The following is a 24,754-nucleotide window of genomic DNA, read 5'->3' on the forward strand; positions in this document are numbered from 1 at the left end:
ACTAAAACTGTCAGATGTTCATAGCTGTTTTAGCAGTTAGTGTCATGTTCCATGCATCATTTGCAGGATAAATCATAATGATGTGAAATGAGTCAGTTTACATTCAGATAACAAATCAAGATGTATATTTGTCTACATGCTAATAATTTTTTTATTTTATTTTTATGTAATAATTTTTTCTTTAATATACAGATGTGAGTTTGTTATTCCTGTCTGCCACCTTTCACACATTACAACAATAGTAATTATTCTCAGGAATAGAAGGAGCTGTCAACGAAAAACTTTTTCAGTTTGTTTTCAAATTTTACTTTGTTGTCTGTTAGATATTTTATATTACTGGGAAATTGATCAAAAAGTTTGGTTGCAGCATTACGCACACCTATTTGAAAAAAGACAACCATAATTTGGTGTAATGATTGTATTTTTCCTTCTGGTATTGTCATTATGTACATCACTGTTCCTTTTGTGCTGCAGTGGATTATTTACAACAAAACTTCATGTGGGAATAAATATCCTGTGAAGCAGTAGTCAGATTGCTGAACTCCTTAAACAAATGTCTTCAAAATGATCATGGGTGAGCACCACATATTTATCTTATATCATGGTTTTGGGCAATGAAGACTTCCTTTCTTAAAGTTGAGATACCAAAGAATATTATTCCATATCATATTAATGAATCAAAATATGCAAAATAATAAATGTCTCCCCAAGATTTGAATGATTATAAGAGAAAATGTGGCTGAACTGAGTTGTTTTAGGATTTCCAAAATGTTCTTTTTCCAGTGTATGTTCTCATTAATATGGACACTTGACAATTTTGAAGTTTCCACCCAATTTATTATTTCCTAACCATTTGTTACATTTGTCATTTGTGTAGTACTGCTAGATGAGCAGAATTTAATATATCATAACTCTTTTAAAACTGAGCATGAAACCATTCACAGAAAACCTGTCAATGACACTTTTAAGAACAGTATTTACCATTTCTTCTGTTTCTGTATGAATGCTTGGATTGATGGTAGTTCCCATGGAAGAGGTGTTGGCCAACTTTTGTAGGATGAACTAGGATCAGAATACCAGGTCATCAATTTTTTTAAACCTAGAGCTGGTCTGGAGCAGGTGACAGAGGATTTAGGATCACTTTGCAAAGATTTCACTAAAGAAGACAGCGTGGTTATAGTGGGTGGGGCAGGTAACAGTATTGACAGAGATCCTGGGTACAGTATAGAGTGTACCCTGGCAAAGATTGCATCATCTACATCTACATCTACATCCATACTCCGCAAGCCACCTGACGGTGTGTGGCGGAGGGTACCCTGAGTACCTCTATCGGTTCTCCCTTCTATTCCAGTCTCGTATTGTTCGTGGAAAGAAGGATTGTCGGTATGCTTCTGTGTGGGCTCTTATCTCTCTGATTTTATCCTCATGGTCTCTTTGCGAGATATACATAGGAGGGAGCAATATACTGCTTGACTCTTCGGTGAAGGTATGTTCTCGAAACCTTAACAAAAGCCCGAACCGAGCTACTGAGCGTCTCTTGTGCAGAGTCTTCCACTGGAGTTTATCTATCATCTCCGTAACGCTTTTGCGATTACTAAATGATCCTGTAACGAAGTGCACTGCTCTCTGTTGGATCTTCTCTATCTCTTCTATCAACCCTATCTGGTACGGATCCCACACTGTTGAGCAGTATTCAAGCAGTGGGCGAACAAGCGTACTGTAACCTACTTCCTTTGTTTTCGGATTGCATTTCCCTAGGATCCTTCCAATGAGTCTCAGTCTGGCATCTGCTTTACCGACGATCAACTTTATATGATCATTCCATTTTAAATCACTCCTAATGCGTACTCCCAGATAATTTATGGAATTAACTGCTTCCAGTTGCTGACCTGCTATTTTGTAGCTAAATGATAAGGGATCTATCTTTCTATGTATTCACAGCACATTACACTTGTCTACATTGAGATTCAATTGCCATTCCCTGCACCATGCATCAATTCGCTGCAAATCCTCCTGCATTTCAGTACAATTTTTCATTGTTGCAACCTCTCGATACACCACAGCATCATCTGCAAAAAGCCTCAGTGAACTTCCGATGTCATCCACCAGGTCATTTATGTATATTGTGAATAGCAACGGTCCTATGACACTCCTCTGCGGCACACCTGAAATCACTCTTACTTCGGAAGACTTCTCTCCATTGAGAATGACATGCTGCGTTCTGTTATCTAGGAACTCCTCAACCCAATCACACAATTGGTCTGATAGTCCGTATGCTCTTACTTTGTTCATTAAACGACTGTGGGGAACTGTGTCAAACGGCTTGCGGAAGTCAAGAAACACGGCATCTACCTTTTTCGAAACCCATGCTGATTCCTACAGAGTAGATTTCCAGTCTCCAGAAAAGTCATTATACTCGAACATAATACGTGTTCCAAAATTCTACAACTGATCAACATTAGAGATATAGGTCTATAGTTCTGCACATCTGTTCGACGTCCCTTCTTGAAATGGGGATGACCTGTGCCCTTTTCCAGTCCTTTGCAACACTTCACTCTTCTAGAGAACTACGGTACACCGCTGCAAGAAGGGTGGCACATTCCTTCTTGTACTCTGTGTAAAATCGAACTGGTGTCCCATCAGGTCCAGCGGCCTTTCCTCTTTTGAGCGATTTTAATTGTTTCTCTATCCCTCTGTAATCTATTTTGATATCTACCATTTTCTCATCTGTGCAACAATCTAGAGAAGGTACTACAGTGCAGTCTTCCTCTGTGAAACAGCTTTGGAAGAAGACATTTAGTATTTTGGCCTTCAGTCTGTCATCCTCTGTTTCAGTACCGTTTTGGTCACAGAGTGTCTGGACATTTTGTTTTGATCCACCTACCGCTTTGACATAGGACCAAAATTTTTTAGGATTTTCTGCCAAGTCAGTACATAGAACTTTACTTTCAAATTCATTGAATGCCTCTCGCATAGCCCTCCTCACACTACATTTCGCTTCGCGTAATTTTTGTTTGTCTGCAAGGCTTTGGCTATATTTATGTTTGCTGTGAAGTTCCCTTTGCTTCCGCAGCAGTTTTCTAACTCAGTTGTTGTACCACGGTGGCTCTTTTCCATCTATTACGATCTTGCTTGGCATATACTCATATAACGCATATTGTACGATGGTTTTGAACTTTGTCCACTGATCCTCAACACTATCTGTACTTGAGACAAAACTTTTGTGTTGAGCCGTCAGGTACTCTGTAATCTGCTTTTTGTCACTTTTGTTAAACAGAAAAATCTTCCTACCTTTTTTAATATTTCTATTTACGGCTGAAATCATCGATGTAGTAACCGCTTTATGATCGCTGATTCCCTGTTCTGCATTAACTGATTCAAATAATTCGGGTCTGTTTGTCACCAGAAGGTCTAATATGTTATCGCCACGAGTTGGTTCTCTGTTTAACTGCTCAAGGTAGTTTTCAGATAAAGCACTTAAAAAAATGTCACTGGATTCTTTTTCCCTGCCACCCATTATGAACGTTTGAGTCTCCCAGTCTATATCCGGCAAATTAAAATCTCCACCCAGAACTATAACATGGTGGGGAAATCTACTCAAAATATTTTCCAAATTATTCTTCAGGTGCTCAGCCACAACAGCTGCTGAGCCCGGGGGCCTATAGAGACATCCAATTACCATGTCTGAGACTTCTTTAATCGTGACCTTCACCCAAATCATTTCACAATTCGGATCTTCATGAATCAAAGCATACTAGTGTTGAGTTTGTATCTGTTCTTGTGCACCATGGCCGACCCCATTTGAACTCTTCTGTCAAGAGAGTTCATTTGGAGCTGGAATGGCTGGTGCAGGGTCACTCATTCGTGTGGTTCATGTTGATTCTCTCAATAGGCGGGATTATACTAGGCATGGCCTTCACCTCAACAGGAAGAGGAAGGGTAAATTGGCTGGGAAAATAGCAGGAAAGTTAAAGGGGGGAGGCATTGTCATGAGTGGTAAAATACCAGTGGTTATAGGGCTCCGAAAAGACCCTTTTTTAGGGTAGGGAGAACAGAAAGAAACCAAATTTTAGGAGAGGTTAGAACTGAGACAAACCTTCAGTTTGAGAAAGAAACCAAAAAACATAATTCTAGCTTATTACATCAGCATAAACAGCTATTGGTTAAGAATTTTCAACAGTCAACAGATATTTTAACTCTACCCAATTTTAACTCAGTCAATGTGAAATGTCAGCTATCTTTATTGCATCATAATGTTCGAGGACTGAGAAATAAAATTAATGAATTAGCTACCTGCATAGATGAATTAGAGTCTTCAAACCCAGCTGACATAATCTGCCTCTCTGAACATCATGTGACTACAGGTATAGAACTTTTAAGTGTTACAGGGTTTAGCTTAGCATCTCACTTTTGTAGATCAGAAATGGAGAAAGGAGGAGTTGCCACATTCATCAGAAACTGTCATAAATTTAAGAACATAGACATTCATAAATTTTGCCTAGAACAGCATATGGAAGCATGTGAAACAGAAGTAGAATTTCACAAAAAAATCCTTCATAATATTAAGTGTTTATCGAGCACCTGCAGGTAACTTTAATCTGTTCGTAAACCACCTTGAAGCTGTACTGGCCCATTTAACAACCAAAAACAAAGAAATAGTGGTTGCTGGTGATTTCAATGTAGATTTCCTTAAAGACTCTCCCAATAAGAACTTATTGAGTTAGTAACACTATAATTCAACTCAATTCCCACTGTTAAGTTCCCCACTAGAGTAGCCAATTGTTCTCGAACAGCCATTGATAATATCTTTATAGAAATGTCCAGACAACAAAATTATATTACAAAACCAATAGTCAATGGCCTCTCAGACCATGACATGCAGTTCCTTCTGTTAAATGTTAATACTGAGCAGGATATAAAATCTGTTAAATCTGAGCTCAAGAGGGTAATCAATAAGCCAAAAATAGATTATTTTAGGATACTCCTCAGAGACATTCACTGGACTGATGTTTACAGTGCTCATGGCATAAGCGAAAAATATAACACTTTTGCTAATAAAGTGCTTACCTTATTCAAACACTGTTTTCCCCCAAAACTTACCAAGGTTAGAGCAAAGTCTACAAAGAAGCCATGGATTACTCAAGGAATAGGGCTATCTTGTAAAACAAAAAGAAAACTGTATCTGTCAGTCCGAAACAGTTCCGATGTTGATGCTATAGCACATTACAAGAAATACTGCAAAAAATATTAAATGCTGTAATACAGACATAAAAGCAAATATATTACAAGGGAAAGATAGTTATATTGGATAACAAAATAAAGACAATATGGGATATAGTGAAGGAGAGGACCAGTAGAACCAGACATGGAGGGGAACAAATAACATTAAGAGTAAATGATACATTGGTGACAGATGTGTACAGTGTTGCAGAACTTTTTAACAAACATTTTATAACTGTTACTGAAAAGATGAGGTTGTCAGGTTCAGTAGATGCTGCTATGGAATACCTCAGACCAGGGATTTCAAGTAACTTACATAACATGAATTTGACCCTCACTACCCCAGCAGAAATAATGTCCATCATAAAATCTGTAAAAGCAAAAACATCTAGTGTATATTATGAAATAGCAACAAAGTTCATTAAAGAATGTGATTATGAGCTAAGTAACATATGAAGTTATCTGTGTAGCCAGTTGTTTATCAGTGGAATATTTCCTGAATGGTTGAAATATGCTGAAGTCAAGTCACTGTTTAAAGAAGGGGCATAAAGAAACTGCATCAAATTTCCGACCAATTTCACTGTTGCCTATTCTTAAAAATTTTAGAAAAAGTAATGTACAATTGGCTTTATAACCATCTTATCTCAAATAACATACTGTCAAAGTCACAGTTTGGATTTCTCAAGGGTTCTGATATTGAGAAGGCTATCTACACTTACAGTGAAAATGTGCTTAATTCATTAAACAAAAAATTGCAGGCAACTGGCATATTTTGTGATCTGTCAAAGGCATTTGACTGTGTAATTCAAAATATCCTTTTAAATAAATTAGAATACTATATTCAAAATATCCGCGGGTGCACTGCCGGTCTACAGTGTCCAACGGGCACAATATTTCGGCGATCATACACGTCACCATCATCAGGTGAACTGACGGACTGAGCTCCTGTGAATGTGCCAGCACAGAGATCCATACACTATGGCTGCTCAGAAGGAACTGGGTTCGGTCGCGGCGGCCTTACAAATCTAAACTCCATACACGCCAACATCAAATTCACTATGGAGACTGAAACGGAGGGTAAATTACCTTTCCTTGACGTCTTGGTCAATGGAAGGGCTGAGGGCACCCTAGGTTATGGGGTATATCGGAAGACAACACACACTGATCTGTATTTGCACGCAGACAGCTGCCACCACCCTTCACAGAGGAATGGGGTACTTAAAACTCTAGTACATAGGGTGCGCACTATCTCTGATGCAGAGAGTCTACCCCAGGAATTGGAACATCCGAGAACTGTATTCAGAAAAAAAAGGTACTCAGAATGGCAGATTCAATGTGCTCTCCGCCCAACCACTACAGCACAACCTGTGGAGATGGATGAAATCACGAGGGAGGAGGTAGGCACTACGTTTATTCCATATACAGGTGCACTCTTGGGGAAAATCGCCCACATTTTGAAGAAACACCGGGTCGGAACTGTGTTTTGTCCTCCGAATAAAACTCGTGCACTGGTGGGGAGCGCCAAAGATGACCTCGGTTTGTGGAAGGCCGGCGTGTACCAGATTCCGTGTCCATGTGGCAAGTCGTTTATTGATCAGGCGGTGCGTACTGTCGAGTACGGATGCCGTGAACACCAGAGGCACACTCGACTGATGTATCCGAGCAAGTCGGCGGTCGCTGAACATTGTTTGTTGGAAAATCACGCTATGGAGTACGAACGCACGAGGATTCTGGTACAGACGTCGAGATACTGGGACAGCATTGTTAGAGAGGCCATCGAAATTCGCACCAATGATGACCTCATAAACCGCAACTGGGGCTATAATCTTAGCAAGGCTTGGGAACCAGCGATTAGGTTAATCAAGAGTAAATCGAGCAAACGTATAGTTGTGACGATCACGGCGGACAGAGCCATCACACCGACGTCACCTCAGACGCCGTCGCAATCTGTTCCACCGCGCGACCGTGGCGCGGACGGCGGAATGAGCACGCCGCGGGCGGAGGGTATTTAAATCGGCTGCCGCCGCGACCGAACCCAGTTCCTCCTGAGCAGCCATAGCATACGGATCTCCGTGCCGGCACGTTCACAGGAGCTCAGTATGTCAGTTCACCTGATGATGGCAACATGTATGATAGCCGAAATATTGTGTCCGTTGAACACTGTAGACCGGCAGTAGACCCCAGGAAATGCTGCAAAATGGTTCAAATCTTATACTTCTGGCAGGAAACAAAGGGTGTTATTAGGAAAGAGACATGTATCAAGCTATCAGGCATCATCCAACTGTGAACTAATTACATGTGTAGTCCCACAAGGTTCCATTTTGGGCCCTTACCCTTTCTTGTGTATATCAATGACCTTTCATCACTAACATTACCAGATGCCTAGTTCGTTTTGTTTGATGATGATTCAAACATTGCAATAAATAGCAAATGAAGTGTAGTCTTAGAAAGGTCACCTAATAAAATATTTGTGGACATTAATCATTGGTTCCTAGCCAATTCTTTGTCACTAAACTTTGAAATAACACATTACATGCAGTTCAGAACTTGTAAGGGGTGTCCCACGAGTATATGCCTAACATACGATGACAAGCAGATAGAAGAAGTGGACAACGTTAAATTCTTGGGATTACAGATTGATAATAAATTCAGAACTGCTGAATCGTCTTAACAAATCTCTATTTGCAGTGTGAATTGTGTCAGACATAGGGGATATAAAAATGAAAAAAGCTGGCATACTATGCTTAATTTCATTCCATAATGTCATATGGGATTAGTTTTTTGGGGCAATTCATCAAGCCAAGCTAAAGTTTTCCGGGCACAAAAACGTGCAGTAGGAGTTATATGTGGTGTGAACTCAAGAACATCCTGCAGAAGCCTGTTTAGGAAGCTAGGTATACTAACTACTGCTTCCCAATATATTTATCCCTTAATGAAATTTGTCATTAAAAATATATCACTTTATCAAACCAACAGCTCAATTCATGGAATCAATACTAGAAATAAGAATAATCTTTACGAGGATTTAAATTCACTTAGTCTTGTACAAAAAGGTGTGCATTACTCAGGAACATATATTTTCAATAACTTGCCAGCAACCATAAAAAGCTTTACAACCAATGAAATTCAGTTTAAGAGAAGCCTAAAGAGTTTATTGGTGGCCAACTCGTTCTACTCCATTGATGAATTTCTCAGTAAAACCAACTAATATAACTTCTGCACAATTTCAGTGCAGTAATGTGCTCATTGTAAATATAAATCTAACTTCTGCACCATTTCTGTGCAGTAATGTGTCCATTGTATTATAGTAGTTGTATCACACGTTTATTACCTTATAAATAAATAAAACAACTTTTTTATTTTAAATTCAGTGCATTACTATTTGTAAAATGACTCTTTCATATAGTGTTCATTAAAAATGACGATAATTCCACTTGGGACCTGTGGAATGGTACATTAGCTTATTTGTTTTAGTTGTAAATATTTGTCATGTATTGTTGTTTTTCTGACATGTTCTACATCCTGGAGGACCTCCTCACTATGGATTGAAAGTAAATCTAATGTAATTACAAATCCAGTGCCATCTGTGAAAAGAACTAATATTGTTTGTTATATACTAGCTGTAAGATTATTTACATATATGAGGAACTATAGTGAACCTAAGATTGAGACTTGGGAACCCCATATAGGATTCCTTCTCAGCCAGAATAATGTTCCCAAACTACATTGGCTGAATTACTAAGTACAACTTTCTGCATTCTTTTGGTTACATATTATGTTATCCATTGGTTGGCTGTAACATCAATTCCACTAAACCTCAGCTTATCTAGGTGAATATTGTGATTCATGGAGTCAAGTGCCTTAGATACGTTAGAGAAAGTACCAATCAGTGCTATATTATTATTTAATGCTTGTAAAATTAAAATTTAGTAATGGCATTTTAAGAACAGTAACTCTTCTGTAATTCAAGCTGTGATTTACATAGGATATTTTTGTTGCACAAATGGGATGCTTTTCTAGAGTAAATCACCTTCTCAGTAACGCTGGATAATAATGCCAGTAATGGAACAGGTCAGTAGTTATTTATATCTTTCCTATCACCTTTTCTATAGAGGTGTTCAACAATGTCATATTTCACTCTCTGTGGAAAAATGGCTTGAGTTGTTGATGCATTACATATTTCAGATAATACATGGCTTAGTATATGGGAACAAATCTTTTGATTAGTTTTTTTTTTATTGTGCAACTACTGCAGGACCTTTACTTGTACTTGCCAACAGATCAATTCCCTTTTCCTTTCACATTATATTTTAATCCCTCTAGTGATCCATGTTTCTTTACATGGCTGTTTAATGCCATTTCTGATTAGCTTATGCAGGAAGGTGTCTTCAAATAACAATATGAATTTATCATGGAATAGATTAAATTTTGTGTCAGCATTTGGTTAGTTGTGAATTTTGTCCCAGTCATCTCTTGTAAACTATTCTCAAAAGCATTTGTTCTAGAGTCATTAATTATTCTAACTGATTTCCACTGAGGAGTAACTATACTGTAACATACTATTTTATATATCCTAACTAACAGGGCGAGGAAGAGTATTTGTTACTGAGTATGTTTTCTTGGTTTGAGCTTCATCAAAGAAATCATTATCAATTAGGGTCTTATTGTCTTTATCCACCCATTTTACAAAGTTAATTACTGAGATCAAATTCTAGGATGCAAATAAGATTTCAAGACCATTTTTCCTATCAGAATCCTTCTGAAAATCTAAACAAAAATCATCAAAACAGCTTGCTGCTGTCCAGCAAATAAGGAGAACTCTATAACTATCATCAGTAGTTCAAAATTTCCCAGCGTGGATATACAGGATGGTCTGAAACATCCTGTAAAGATTGTCAGGGCATTGCAGGTTAGGCTGTATTGAGAAATAATTGTTAAGAAAATTATTCACTATGTTACACCATTTTCTAATTAATTAGCAATGAAATTTGCCAAGCAGGCTGTTTCTTGTGCAAATTCAATTAGCCCACCAGAAATGGTGTCAGCAAATGTGTTCTTCATTTGGGTTCCTAAAAGTGAATAAGAGAGCAATACAAAAACTGGACATGGGATGGTAGAAAGGATTGAATCCAAGCCAAAGGCTGAGCAGTCTCATGCACCATTGCTGTGAGAACAACCAACACCAACTGTATGCGGCAGGCCACTTGAATTTGTGAATGCAACAGCCTGACTTGCTAACTTCAATGCTGATTAACTTGTAAACAGTGCAATGTATCAAATCTTTTGCTTTGTGATTATTTCTAAGCACAATCTACGTTGCAACACTCTCTCAGATTGTTTCTGGCCACCCTGTGTAGGCTACATGGTATCACAAGACAAACAGTCAATATTCATGGGTGTAACATGAATGATAATTCAAAGTAAAAAAGTCTGGTGAACATACATTCTAAAATGCATACATTAAGAGCTACGACCACTTCTCCAACTGTGAAACAAATCTACACTGTTGCAGGCTCTTTGATTTCCATATTTTGAGAGGTGGTATTGTTAAAGTGCCTACCATATGAGCTATGAGCACTTATCTCAGGTATGGACTCATATTCTGGGGAAATTCCCCTGCAGCTCAAGGGACTTTCAGAATACAAAAAAGAGCCATTAGGATTATGACAGGGAGTGGTGTTCGACAGTCCTGCAAACCAATATTTAAAGCACTGAATATACTACCTCTACCATGTATATTTATTGTTGACACACTCATGTACGTAAAAAAGTATATGATTGGAAATTATGATAATACTTTAAAAAACAAAGATATACATGATTATAATACTCGAATAAAATATAACTTGCATGTACCCTCAGCCAGTACCAGTTTGTATCAGAAAGGTACATACTATCTGGGTATTAAACTCTATAATAGTATAAAATGCTTACAAAATATTAGTGCTTTTGAAAGATCTGTCAGAGAATATCTACAGTACGACTGTTTCTACTCAGTAAAGGAATACTTGGACCAGAATACCTGATAAGAACTAAAGCTACTGTAATTTGTAACATTGTATCATTGTAAGAACTACAACTGCTGAGATTGGTAGCATGTTGAAAAATGATTATTTAAATATGTATCATTTTGAACTTAGTAATAGGTCCAATATCATCCTGTACATTGTACTTCATATGATCAAAAGACTCAATAAATAAATTAATAAATTTGTGGAACATATATAAATAAATAAATGAATAAATGCATTCTTGTTACTATGAAACATATATTTTCTACTGTACAACTGCTCATAGATCTCAAGGCGTACATTTTAGAGTCCATGTTTATGGGAGAATTTTTTCCATTTTTGGTTGATACTACCTCCTCCCAAAATGTGGACACCAAATAGCTTGCAGTAGAAATGATCTTTTACATAATATCAAAGATACTTAAAGCACGCGTTTTAGAGTTCATGTCTATCAGATTTTCTTGCTTTGAATAATCATCCCTGTCATAGACCTGAATACTGGCCTTTCCTCATGGGACATGATGCATACAGTTACAATTAATAACGGAACTATTGCTCAATATTAATTCATAAGAATACAATTCTATTACTGATCACTGCAAAATCTACTTGTCTCATTGTTTTTGAACACAGTATTAATATATGTAAAAATTCCTCCTTTCCCCCTGTTAGTTCTTCATGAGTAAGATGTTAGTGTGTTATCATATATATTTAAATTTTCTAACCCAGTGGTTATGTTGTGCTAAGATAGGCATGGGATACCTATCTTTTTGTACCTCTCTAAATTTTCCAAGGAGACAAGAAGCTCTTGAACCTTTTTACTCAACCCTCTAATATTCTGATGAACAAAGCTAACCTTAATTTTCCATGCATTCTTAAGCATTTTGTGGAACTCTAGTGTCATTTTAACTTCTTTCAAGACAAGGAGCCTCAGTCCTGATTCTAACCTACAAAATTTACCCCAATGACACCAACTCACTTTTTTTTTTTTTTTTTTTTAGATTTGGGAATCTCTGACCACTCTGCATTATTTACTGAACTACCAAATATTAACAAAGGAATTTCATGTAACAAAAGCTATAGGAAAAGGAACTTCAATGAAAAAAATTCAGTTACATTTAGAAACATCTGTATTCTGAGTTATAGTAACTTTAACAAAATTTTAAGTAGTTTTCTTGAAATGTTTAATGAAACTTTTCCATTCAGAAAACAATGAACAAAACGACTAATAAACTTAAGTGGAGAACTCTGGGTATAAAAATTTCTAGTACCAGGAAGAGGAAACTTCACAATGAACTGAAATATAATAAAAACAAATGCTTTACTAAGTATTTTCAGCATTATAAAGCAATATTTAAAGAAGTTATGAAGGCAGCCAAACAAATGGTAAACAATAAGTTCATTGTACAACATAAAAGTAAGACAAAAGCAGTGTGGCCTGTTGTCCAATCAGAGATAGTTCTTAGAGTTAGCAATAATGAAATATCTAGGGTCTAGATGATAGCTTTATTGTAAACCCAGCTCAAGTATCACAGTGTTTAAAAGAATTCTTCATAAATGTGCAAAGTCAGATGGTGATGTAGCAGAGTATCAGAGTGAAGTAAATATCTTTGGATTACACCATGAAGCTGAGTATCTTACAGATTAAAAAAAAAAAAATCACAGTAAAGGATGTGGAAAATGTTATATTATGATTGAAAATAAAAACTCTGCTTTGTGGCTTTGGATACCTACTAAAGTGTTTAAAACAATGTGTGACATAACAGCACCTCCCCTAACTAAAATATTCAACCAATCTTTTGAACAGTGATGCTTTCTTGATGTTTTGGGGTATGCCAAAGTTAGACCTCTGTTCAAGAAAGGGTTAAGAGAAGACATGGGTAACTATTGCGTTATTTATATTCTTCCAGTCCTGTCAAAAGTGTTAAATAGCTGTAAACTGGAGCAAAAATTCTATTGTAAAAATGAAATGATTATAAGTGACTAATCTGGATTTCAGTCAGGAACAATCACTCTGGATGTTTTGAATAACTTTACTGTAAAGACAAACAAATCATTGAACCAGAAGAGTAAAGTTACAGGTATCCACGTGATCTCACAAGAGTATCGGACTCTGAACCATGACTTGCTTATTAAGAAATTAGATAAATACAGGATTAAGGAAATGCTCTTAAATGGCTCACATCATACTTACACAACAGAAAACAAAGGGTAACTGTCACTTCAGATGCAATGAATTATTATTCTAAATGAAGTACAGTATCACACGATGTGCCTCAAGGCTCCATTTTTGGGCCTATCCTGTTCCTATTCTACATAAATGACGTACCCATAAATATAAATTCCCCACCAGTTATGTTTGCAGACAATACTTCTGTTTTACTTGAAGATCATGATGCAGAAAACATTTTTAGCTCCATTGTAAGGGCACTGGATACCTTAGAAAACTGGTTTCAGTTAAACGGGTTGAAACTGATCTTTGCAAAAACCCATATGGTTCATTTCAAAACCAAACATTCTAAATCTGTGGAACTTAAAAGACAACAAAACAATAAATTTATGGAAGAAGTTGACATGGTCAAATTTGTAGGCCTAAATGTGGAAAAAATTTTAGCTGGAATACACATGTTGACTTCCCATCAAATAAACTATGCAGTGTTGCATTTTCAATGCAAATACCAGCAAATTCCACTGACTTGAGTACACAAAAAATTGTTTATCATAGTTATTTTGAATGTTACTAAATATGGTATAATTTTCTGGGGTGGGGAAGTTCAAGTAGTGTATCTCAAATACTGACACTGCAAAAGAAATTTGTCACATACATGTGCACTGCACAGCAAACACAGTCTTGTTGCCCATTATTTCAGAAACTACAAACCCTACTGTTCCCTCCACATACATTTATGAAGTTATAATCTTCCTACTCAGCAGACAAAAATTATTTGTGGAGAATCATTTTAACAACACATATAAGACGAGAAATAAAAATAATTGTATGCTACCCACACACAAGTTGATTTTATATGCACAGACTCCACAGTATATAGGGATGACAATATATCACAAGTTAATGGACAAAAACATATTTAATGTGAAGCCAGAAATTTTAAAAATGGGGCAACAGCTGATTCTGTGTGAGAAATGCTACTATTCAATAGAAGAATTCATAGAGGATGAAATGATAATTTGAGCAATGTGTAAGTAAGTGTTAGATTTTATTGAACATATATGTAATGAAATTGTATTATTATTATTATGCTGTTTGTTGACACTAGGTGTTCTAAATTTATGGTGAAATTTTATCCTAATTTTGATGTGTCTTCTGTACCTGAATCAAATGATTTAGATTATGTTCATTATGAGTGACTGGCAGAAAAGGTTGAGAAGACCAGTGTTGCACATGGAGTTTCAATGAAGCTCACAATTTGCAGCATTGTCCCCAGAAATGATCGTGGCCCCTTGGTTCTGAGTTGAGTGGAAGGATTGAACCAGAGACTTCAAAAGTTCGGTTAAAAGCTACGATGTGACTTCCTGGACTTGTACAATATGATTGAGAACTGTGTGTGGGTATTTGGGGTGCACACAAGGTTTTTTTTATATTAAGCAACTCTCCAGATAACGATAGCTGTAGGAAACCCAGAAGTATCAGTGTAAGATCAAAAGAAATGCCTACCCCAGGGAAGAGTATTAAAATACTAATAGTAAATTGCTGAAGCATTCACAACAAAGTGCCAGAATTTGAAGCACTCATGAAAAGCAGTGAAGCTCAAATAATGCTAGGTACAGAAAGCTGGTTGAAACCTGAAGTTGATATTAGTGAGATTTTTGGGGAAAATTTAAATGAGCATTGAAAGGATAGCCAAATGGAAAATGGAAGTGGTGTATTTGTTGCAGTAGACGAGAAACTCAGATCCACTGAGACAGAAATTGAAGCTACATGTAAGATTGTTTGGGGTAAAAATGCTACCAGTTTTTGGGTTTACCTATTTACGAAAACTTGAACTGAAAGAAGCATATCACTGAGCTTCTCAAACAGTTATGTTAAGCTTCTTGTGCTCTTCATATAATTACTAGTCTTGAATGAAACTGTAGAAAACCCATTATGGAATGTAACAATATTATGAAAAGGAAAGTTGCTACTCAATATAGTGGAGATTCTGATTTGCAGATAGGCACAACAAAAACACTGCCACAAATAAGCTTCTGGCCAGCAAGGCCAATGTCAAAAATAGATGACACACACACACACACACACACACACACACACACACACACACACACACTGACAAATGTAACTCACACACACATGACTGCAATGGCACTGTGATACACACACACACACACACACACACACACACACACACACACACTGACAAATGTAACTCACACACACATGACTGCAATGGCACTGTGACACACACACACACACACACACACACACACACACACACACACACACACACACACACTGACAAATGTAACTCACACACACACACATGACTGCAATGACATTGGCAGGGGCTTCAGCTGCTGAAGATTGCAGTCATGTTCTTATATGTAACAGTGTTTTTGTTGTGCCTATCTGCAAATCAGAATCTCCACTATATTGAGTAACAACTTTTCTTTTCATAATTACTAGTCTTGGAAAGTAATGAATCAGCCCCAACATATTTTCTTTATTTCCACTCAGTAATTTCTTATAGAATAATTTTCTGGTGTAACTCATCACTTAGAATAGATTACACAAAATTGAGCAGTAAAATAATATGTGGTGTTGCATTTTAACTGTACCATCACAATATATATATAATTGCCAATGAAATTCATCATAAATAATCCATCACAATTTTAGAAGAACAGCTATGGACTCAACATTAGGGGGAAAAGTGACATTCATTACCCATTATTAAAGCTGTCAGCAGCTCAGAAAGGAGTTCAATATGCTGCAACAAAAATGTTTGATCATTTGCCCAATAACATAAAATATCTGACAGATAGCAAAGCAAGTTTCAAATCTAACATTAAATCATTTCTTTTGGACAACTCCTTGCATTCCATGGATGAATTTCTATTTAAAAACTGGTAGCCCCTAAAAATTCTTATTTTTAAGTGTCATTGGATTAGTAGGAGCAAAAACTAATATATAAATTAGCAGTTACATTAATCATACATACATATCCTTTCCCATAATTCCAAATCATTTCAATAAAAGAATTGTTCAAATGAACTACGTAGTGTGTAACTAACTGTTTGTGGTAGCATGCAAACAGTCGAGTGAACTATCTTTGGACTGCCATCTTTGAAGTTTGCGATCGATAGCGCATGGACCTTCAGTTCGTTGTGAACATTTGAATTGGAATGATTGTGTGTTTATGCATAGTGATATCAAGCTGATCATTAAAGTGCTTATCTCTACATGTGGAATCTTAGCGTATTCATTTAAACCATCGTACCTATTCCCACACTGGTGACCCCGACAACAAGCACTTCAAACTGTTTTTGTGTTTTTTGTATCATCTTTTGTTGCTATGCCATGTGGTCTTTTAACAGCCAAAGGCATCTACATTTGCCTGCTGTGACTCAAGCACCTTACTTCTCAGTGAACCAGATGCCATCGTAGCTTCCAGCTATACAATCAGAACTTCCGAACACAAACTTTCATCATTTTTCTACTGTGCCACAACTCCTCATGGTGTGACGCATTACTCTAGGTTCTTGTGGGTATCCATGCATTCTTCAAGGAGGACTTCAACGCTTCCCTGGCTGGAACATTGTATGGCAAACCACTGGTCCTTCTGGCCCAGTTTGTTGAGGACTCACCTCCACTTGCAGACACTGAACTCCCTCACCTAGTAGAGCAGGTGCACTCCGATATTTCTTGACAGCTTATGCCACCTTCCAGTTTTCACTCCACTCTGTCCGTGTTTATCCACAAGGAACTAAACAAGAGTGATTATGTGATGTTACGCAATGACTCAGTGCCCGTATTCCGGCCCCCATAAAGTGTTAGCATGTGAAACGAACACATTTGATGTCCTCCTACATGATCAACCTCTAACCATTTCAGTTCATCAACTGAAGCCAGCATGGGCCGTTGTGGATGACAAAGTGGATGAGCCTGCTCCTGTCGTGCTGCCTACTTCCCCGTAAGAGGTCTCTACCGACACTGATGTCTTGACGCTTGATGGTTGCTCGGCACAGGCTCCATCTCCAGCCTGCCTGAGTCTGGCCCTGATGGCGATGGTTTCCCTTCCTCACCACTTACCCACTTTTCCCCTTCCCCTCATAACTCTTTCACCCTCCAAACAGATGTGTCCTGTTTTGCCCCAGATGACATCTCTCTATCGGTATGTGACAATTGCATTTTCATCCTTCACACTCCTCCCTGCTCAGCCAACAACCCTCCCACTTCTTCCATTTCTATCATCAAAAACCTCCAACTCCCCCCAGGTGTGGAGATTAATGCGATCTCTTCTTTCATTGATGCTACACACCTCCTAACTGTCACCATCCCACTCACTCCTTCCCCCCTGACAAATTCAGATGGTCCACCCCACTCATACACGGTCCGCTTATTACGCCCACCCATGTGGCATTAGGACTATGTCATTCTCCGCCCCCCCCCCCCCCCCATAGCAATATCAAGCTGATCATTAAAGTGCTTATCTCTACACATGTAATCTTAGCATATTCATTTAAGCCATCATACGTATTTGCACATGTTTATTGTGGTTGTTTAGCTTTTCATTAAATGGGATCTATGTAAAAGTAGCGTGAGAAAATTAATACTTATCTTTGTTGTAGTTCTATGATACTCTGAATAAGAATTAACTATTGTAATGTTATTCCTACTAGTAACATACACTTCATTCTTACTGCTGTATTAGGGATTTGTTTCATATTTTGGGTTCTTGTGGTCTTTGATGTACAAGCATCCTTATCAAGGGTTTCAACTGCACAAAATCGGACAGAACCATGATAATAATAAACTTAGAATGACAGTGTTTCTCTGCAAATAGTCTATCCACATTTATCAAAAAGAAATCTTTCATATTTAAGGTTGCTGTCACAGTCATACAAACAATACATCTGAAAGTAAACCAATGCACACATAAATCTGGTACATTATATACAATAACTGTCAGTTGTGGGTATAGTGTGAATGAGAATGTTTGCATGTTTGTGTGCTATAATAGCTTTTTCAAGATAACTTACTTGTAACTGCTGATGAAACTGATGTATTTTCTGGTGGGTCTAAAACATATCCAGACTTCAAATGCTCTGCCTCTTCAATAACTGCTAAACCAGATAGACTTCTCCCACAGAATTTATCACTTGATGAGGTAGAGAAACTACTAGGATCATCATGGAGCTGTGTTTCATCATCATAATCGTCACTAGTTGCTCCCCGTCCATCAGGAATGTGAAGGTAATCATGGGTTGTTAGATCACAACTTGCTGTGCCTGCACGTCCTATATTCTCCTCCAGGTACTCACCTGTAAATGTTGCATTTTGAAGCCTGCTCGTGTGGTAAATTGAAACAATAAGCATTTGAATGACATTATTTTTAAAATAATAACAAGCATAAAGACAAAAAGCAACATTTTACTGGGATTAATAGTACAGCTAGGAGTGCTAGTTCTGCAGGTTCGTAGAAGAGCTTCTGTGGAGTTTGGAAGGTAGGAGACAAAGTACTGGCAGAGTTGAAGCTGTGAGAATGGCTCGTGAGTCATGCCTGGGTAGCTCAGATGGTAGAGAACAAGCCCATGAAAGGCAAAGGTTCCGAGTTTGAGTTTCGGTCTGGCAGACAGTTTCATATCAGCGCACACTCTGCTGCAGAGTGAAAATCTCATTCAAGTATAGCAACATTTCACTCTCATCAAAAAAGTAAAAAAACAAACAGTTTTTCATGTAAAGAATGTGAAAAGCGAGTGATGAAGGGTACTTTGTGTGCAGTTGAACAAACAGTGCATGAAAGTGAACCTAAAATTCATTAGTGATGATATTAAATGGACATGTGATCTTTGCTTATGAGTTGAAACAGCCAATATAGTAAGTACAGTGGACTCATAAAATGAAGTTATGAAGTTGCTGCAAAAGGACATTAAGGCATTAAATACCGAAATAGTGACTGCAAAAAAGAAAATTATAGATTAATATGGGAAAAACAGGCCTGTGCATGTGAAATGAAGCTAAAAGAAGGTACAAAAAACGAAATTATAAAGCACTTACACACGGACGTTGAACCACTGAAAACTGAATTACTGACTACAAAGAAAAAAAAAAAAGATAGATTAATTCAAGAAAAACATTTATGTGTGTGTTATCTATCAAATGGAAATAAACGAAATGGAAACCAGGGTTTCTGATAAACACCAGCCAAGTATGAAACAAAACCTTCAAAATACACATGGTGTGCGAAATGTGATCAAAAACCCACTCACCGAACTATCTGTAAACAAATGTAAATGGAAAACAGTGACCTACAAAAAGGACGAACGTGAAATATGGAAGTGCTGCAGCAAAACCAATTGAAAAAATGGACTTTCTTGTTATTGCCGACTCCATACTGGAAAATGTTGCAGTTCCAGGCTGTGAAATCGATGTTCGTCCTGGAACCCGATGGCACCAGATCAGCAGACACTTCCAAAATATTCTCAATTTGAAACGATGTGATCTGAAAGTGGAAATGAAAAAAAAAGAACAAATATGAAGGTGCTTTCATTCATGTTGGAACAAATTCCATTCAGATCAGCAAGGAGGAAGAAATAACCAGTGAAACATGGAGCTTGATCCCTTCAGAAAAAATTATATTTGCAAATTCAAAAACTGTCATTAGTGCAATTTTACACAGAAGATCAGTAAGTGATACATACATAAATAAAATAAACAGTGGAATCAGGGAACAGTGCTACAAGCTGGGTGCAATTTTTGTAGACTCAAATAAATTTGTAAGTGCTAAGTGTCTGGGAAAGGATGGGCTACATTTGAATAGGTTAGGTTCAATAACTTTCAGCAAAATAATTGTAGACATCTGCAGAATCATTGAAAGCAAGGGAAACTGAAAACTTCCAAAAGGGGTGAGAAAACAAAAGTGGTGATCCAAAATGGAAACTTTAAATATAATGGAACAAGTGAAGCTCTTCAAAGTATAAACAAACTCAAAAACTATATCTTGATGCATCTAAATATAAACAGTTTAGCAGAAAAACGTCCAAATCTAGGTTACTCTAAAATTGATGAACTGCAAATTATACTTTCAGAACTGGCAAACATAAAGGTAGTCTGCTTAAACAAACACTGGCTCACAAAAAATGCATAGACATTCTAAATAAAATTACTAATTTAAAACTTGCCAGCAGCTTTTGTAGAGGCAAAAAATCTCGTGGTGGTTCCTGTATCTTACTGCATGCCTCCTTAAACATTAAAGTGAATGACTTTAGTTATCTAACTGAAGAATGTATTTTCAAAAGCTGTTGTGTAGAGCTGTGATAATATCAATTTACAGAATTTCTGGGAGTTCTGCTACTAAATTGTTCTTAGAAAAATTACAATATCTCTTAGATAAACTTAAAAAAAGAATGCAATAAAAAGATTGAGATTTCAGGAGACTTCATCTTAAATACATTAATTGAAAGCTGAGACATTGAAAAATTTCACAATTTAATGAAAAAATCTGGTTTCAAGTTAAACTCTACTATGTGCACTAGAGAAAACTTCCACTCAGCAGCGTGCATAGATAGTATTATTACAGATTATCAGTTTGATGATACAAGGAAGTTTCGGTTAGATCTATGGATATCTGATCACTCAGCTTTCTTTATAGAGTTACCCAAAACAGAGAAACTAAAATCTGAACCTTATATAAGAAGGAATTTTAGCAAAGAAAATTTAGAGTTGTTTTGTGATAAGTTAAGTGTTATAAGCTGGCCTTTAGACCACTGTGATTCAAGCAACAAAATTTTGATTTATTTCTAAATTGTGTTTTGGGTGTATTCAGTGAAACATTTCCCCCAAAATCTTATCAAAAGAGAGTCAGGAATAAACGAAATTGGATTACACCAGGCATAAAGATTTCAAGTGGCAGAAAAAGACAGCTGCACAATGTGCTCAAAGTAAATAGAAACCCTAATTTTGTAATTTATGTTAAGCACTATAAGATTATATTAAAAAAGTGATACTGGCAGCAAAAAACTGGCAAATAGTATATTCATAAACAAACAAAGAAATAAAACAAAGGCAGTCTGTTGTGAAATCAGACTTGGGAGTCAATATTTAAAGTCAAGAACATTCTCAAATTACATTTCAGGGTGAAATTATTGTAAATCATGTTCAAATGTCAAACTGTTTCAATGATTTCTTTGTCAATATGGCAAAATCTCACATAGACATGACAGCCCATCAGGACAATATGATTTTCAGGCATAGTAATGACATACAAAACATTTGTTTTAAAAAATTCAGAAAAATCACTCAGGAATCTGTGGAAGACACAAGATTATCATTAAAAAACAAAAATTCAGCTGGATGGGATGGAATACTTTCCATGGTATTCAAGGCAGTACGCCATATTATTTCGTACCCACTGATTATTGTTGTAAACCAGTCGTTTGAACATGGGTCTTTCCCAGATGTCCTAAAATATGCAGAGATTAAGCCAGAAGATATGGGAAACTACCAGCCTTTCTCTTTCCCCTCTGTTCTTTCTAAAATATTTTAAAAACTTGTGGCAAAACAATCACTTCCTGTGGTGTCTAATTAATCTGTCTATCTGGAAAGTGTTCCATGACTTGCTAAATATGTCCTTGATGTTCTGTAGAAACTGAAATTCGTTCAATCTGAGTGTGCCTGGTTAGGTGTAAGAGAGGGCCTGAAGGCCCTAATCTTGCCAGGTAAAATAAATGCATAAATAAATATCTCGGAGATTAGCATGAGAACTTTCCTGGAGGACCGTAAATTTGGGAACTTTCCTCTCTCTCTCTCTCTCTCTCTCTCTCTCTCTCTCTCTCTCTCTCTCTCTCTCTCTAGTGAGTATGTGTTCATCAGAGTACCTCAAACTACCAGCTAGCCTAAAAAACCCATGTGCACTCCACAAGTATTCAGCTACCAGAATAGCAGACAAACACCTCTCTACACATGTAGTTTAATATCTATCTATTCATCATCACAAATAAAAGCATGTGATAGGCAGTAAATACAAATGTCTTGAGTCACTCCCCTCTGGCCCATAATACACACATTATTAAAAAAGAATTTAAGGCACCAAAAGTTAAACTTTTTTAGTACTGTTAAAGTTATATCCAACAAGTTACAAAATAAGTTAAGTATTACAACAGAGATTCATACATTGTTAGAATTATAAACAAGTAAAGAGCCTAAGCATATGAAAGAAATGATTGCTAAATGCTGTTAAGGCTAAGAAGAAAAACTTTACCTGTGCAAAAGTTCAATTTTATTATCTGTCATAATTATAGAATGGAGAATCTGAATACTGTAAAAATTCTGTCATGGAGTTTATTCAGTCATGAGAAGCCACAAGCCGCATGAAGTGATACATCAATAATTTATTTCAATGATAACATGTAGTGCTCTGGACGCCGTCATGTTGTTAAAAAGTGAATTATTCAGTTCCCAAATCTGTTGTCATCAGAACAGTTCATACATAAAGAATAGCATGTGCTGAAAGTGTTTCTTAATATTCCGGTAGTGCTATGTGAGGTATATTACTAACACACCACACGAACAGTATTTCAAGTATTATTCATTGAAAAGTATGGCAATAACTAAGTTCATGCTGTATAAATAAAGGATGGGGGTCCCAGTCTTTCACCTTGTGTATCTTTTGACATGCTAAATATATTGAAAATATATTTTTACCTAGACTAGCAGTCAGAGCATGTTTGTAAAATAATGATCTATGTATTTTCATATCCTTATTAATAATGAAGATAAAGATAACAACTGTTGGATCTGTGTTGGATATTCCTTCTCAGCTTGTGGCTCTTTATGAGAAAAGTTCAGTGATATATCTATCTTGTAGGCCTAAAAAGAATTTATGCAGTAAGTTGCATCTAAAATTAGGATTCCTTTGTATCTGTGCAGGTTGTGTGGTATGTTACCAAGAAGTGACATCATCCGCAAAGCTAACATCCTATTTTTGTTTCATAAAGCTACAAAAACGTATTGGTGTCTGCTTTGTAAGCCCCTTATGACTATTTGGATAGGTGAAAAGAAATGATTGAAGTCTTATTTGTCAAAAGATACTTTTTGAGGAAAAAGCTGAGAGCCTCAACATTTTCACCAAACTATGGTACTGCCAAATGAGAACAGAACACTTTCAAAGTGATGAAATGAATATGCACATGCAAATATGAATGACAATCAGCTGCCTAATGGAAGGACAACAAAGGAAATCTGTGTCGGATTTCTTGCTGATTGTGAATGGTTGCCTTACCATTAGGCCATCCTAGCATGACTCACATACAGATGCAAACTTCCATATGTCATCAATAATTTTGTCTACAGCCTGTTCTCATACACCTATTGTGTATATTCCTGTACAGATGAGACATTTTACATGAAAGTCACTCATCTGGTGTCGACTGATAAATACAATATTGCAATGCCTGTGTTATTCTGAATTTGTGTGTGTGTGTGTGTTTGTGTGTGTGTGTGTGTGTGTGTGTGTGTGTGTGTGTGTGTGTGTAAGTACAATCTAACTCCTACACCATTTCAGTGTAGTAATGTGTTCATTGTAAATAAGTATTATAGTAGTTCTATTACATGTTTATTACCTTATAAATAAAAAAAAAAACCTTTTTTATTTTAAATTCAGTGCATTAGTGTTTGTAAAGTGATTCTTTCATATAGTGTTCATTAAAAGCAATGACGATCATTCCACTTGGGACCTGTGGAATGGTACATTAGCTTATTTGTTTGAGTTGTAAATATTTGTCATGTATTATTGTATTTCTAACATTTTCTATATCCTGGAGTACCTCCTCACTATGGATCAATTGGTATGAAAGTAAATCTAATATAATGTAGATGCAATGTTCTTTTGGGCATTAAAAAGAGAGAGAGAGAGAGAGAGAGAGAGAGAGAGAGAGAGAGAGAGAGAGAGAAAAGAAAAAAAAAGAAAGAGAAAAAAAGAGAGCTCTGCAGCAACTACAGCCGTTATGAAATATATGAAATGTAGTCACAGTTGTGAATATGAAAAAAATCTGCTGCATAATGGAATGATGACAATGAAAATCTGTGCCAGACTAGGACTCGAACCCAGATTTCTCATTTATCATGAGCTGAGCAGTTGCCTTACCATTAGGCCATCTGAGCATGACTCATAGCCAGACCCAAGCTTCCATATGTCATCAACCATTCTGTCTACACCTGTACTCATACATCCATTATGGATATTCCTGTACAGATGAGACATTTTACATTAAAGTTGCTCGCCTGGTGTTGGCAGATAAATGTGATATTGCAGTGCCTGTATTATTCCAAATTGTGATGCAATGTT

The 24,754-nt window shown here is 36.8% G+C and overlaps 1 protein-coding gene across 1 annotated transcript in view; it reads right to left on the reverse strand.

The window, feature by feature from the left end:
* LOC126298360 (uncharacterized) overlaps positions 1-24,754 on the reverse strand; it is a 574,913-nt gene that overhangs the window by 10,939 nt on the left and 539,220 nt on the right. Inside the window, exon 8 of the mRNA XM_049989660.1 lies at positions 18,450-18,731. Within this exon, the coding sequence (XP_049845617.1) occupies positions 18,450-18,731 (282 nt within the window). The remainder of the gene's footprint in view (positions 1-18,449; positions 18,732-24,754) is intronic.

The sequence above is a fragment of the Schistocerca gregaria genome, chromosome X, assembly GCF_023897955.1.
Source record: "Schistocerca gregaria isolate iqSchGreg1 chromosome X, iqSchGreg1.2, whole genome shotgun sequence".
Classification (NCBI taxonomy): domain Eukaryota; kingdom Metazoa; phylum Arthropoda; class Insecta; order Orthoptera; family Acrididae; genus Schistocerca; species Schistocerca gregaria.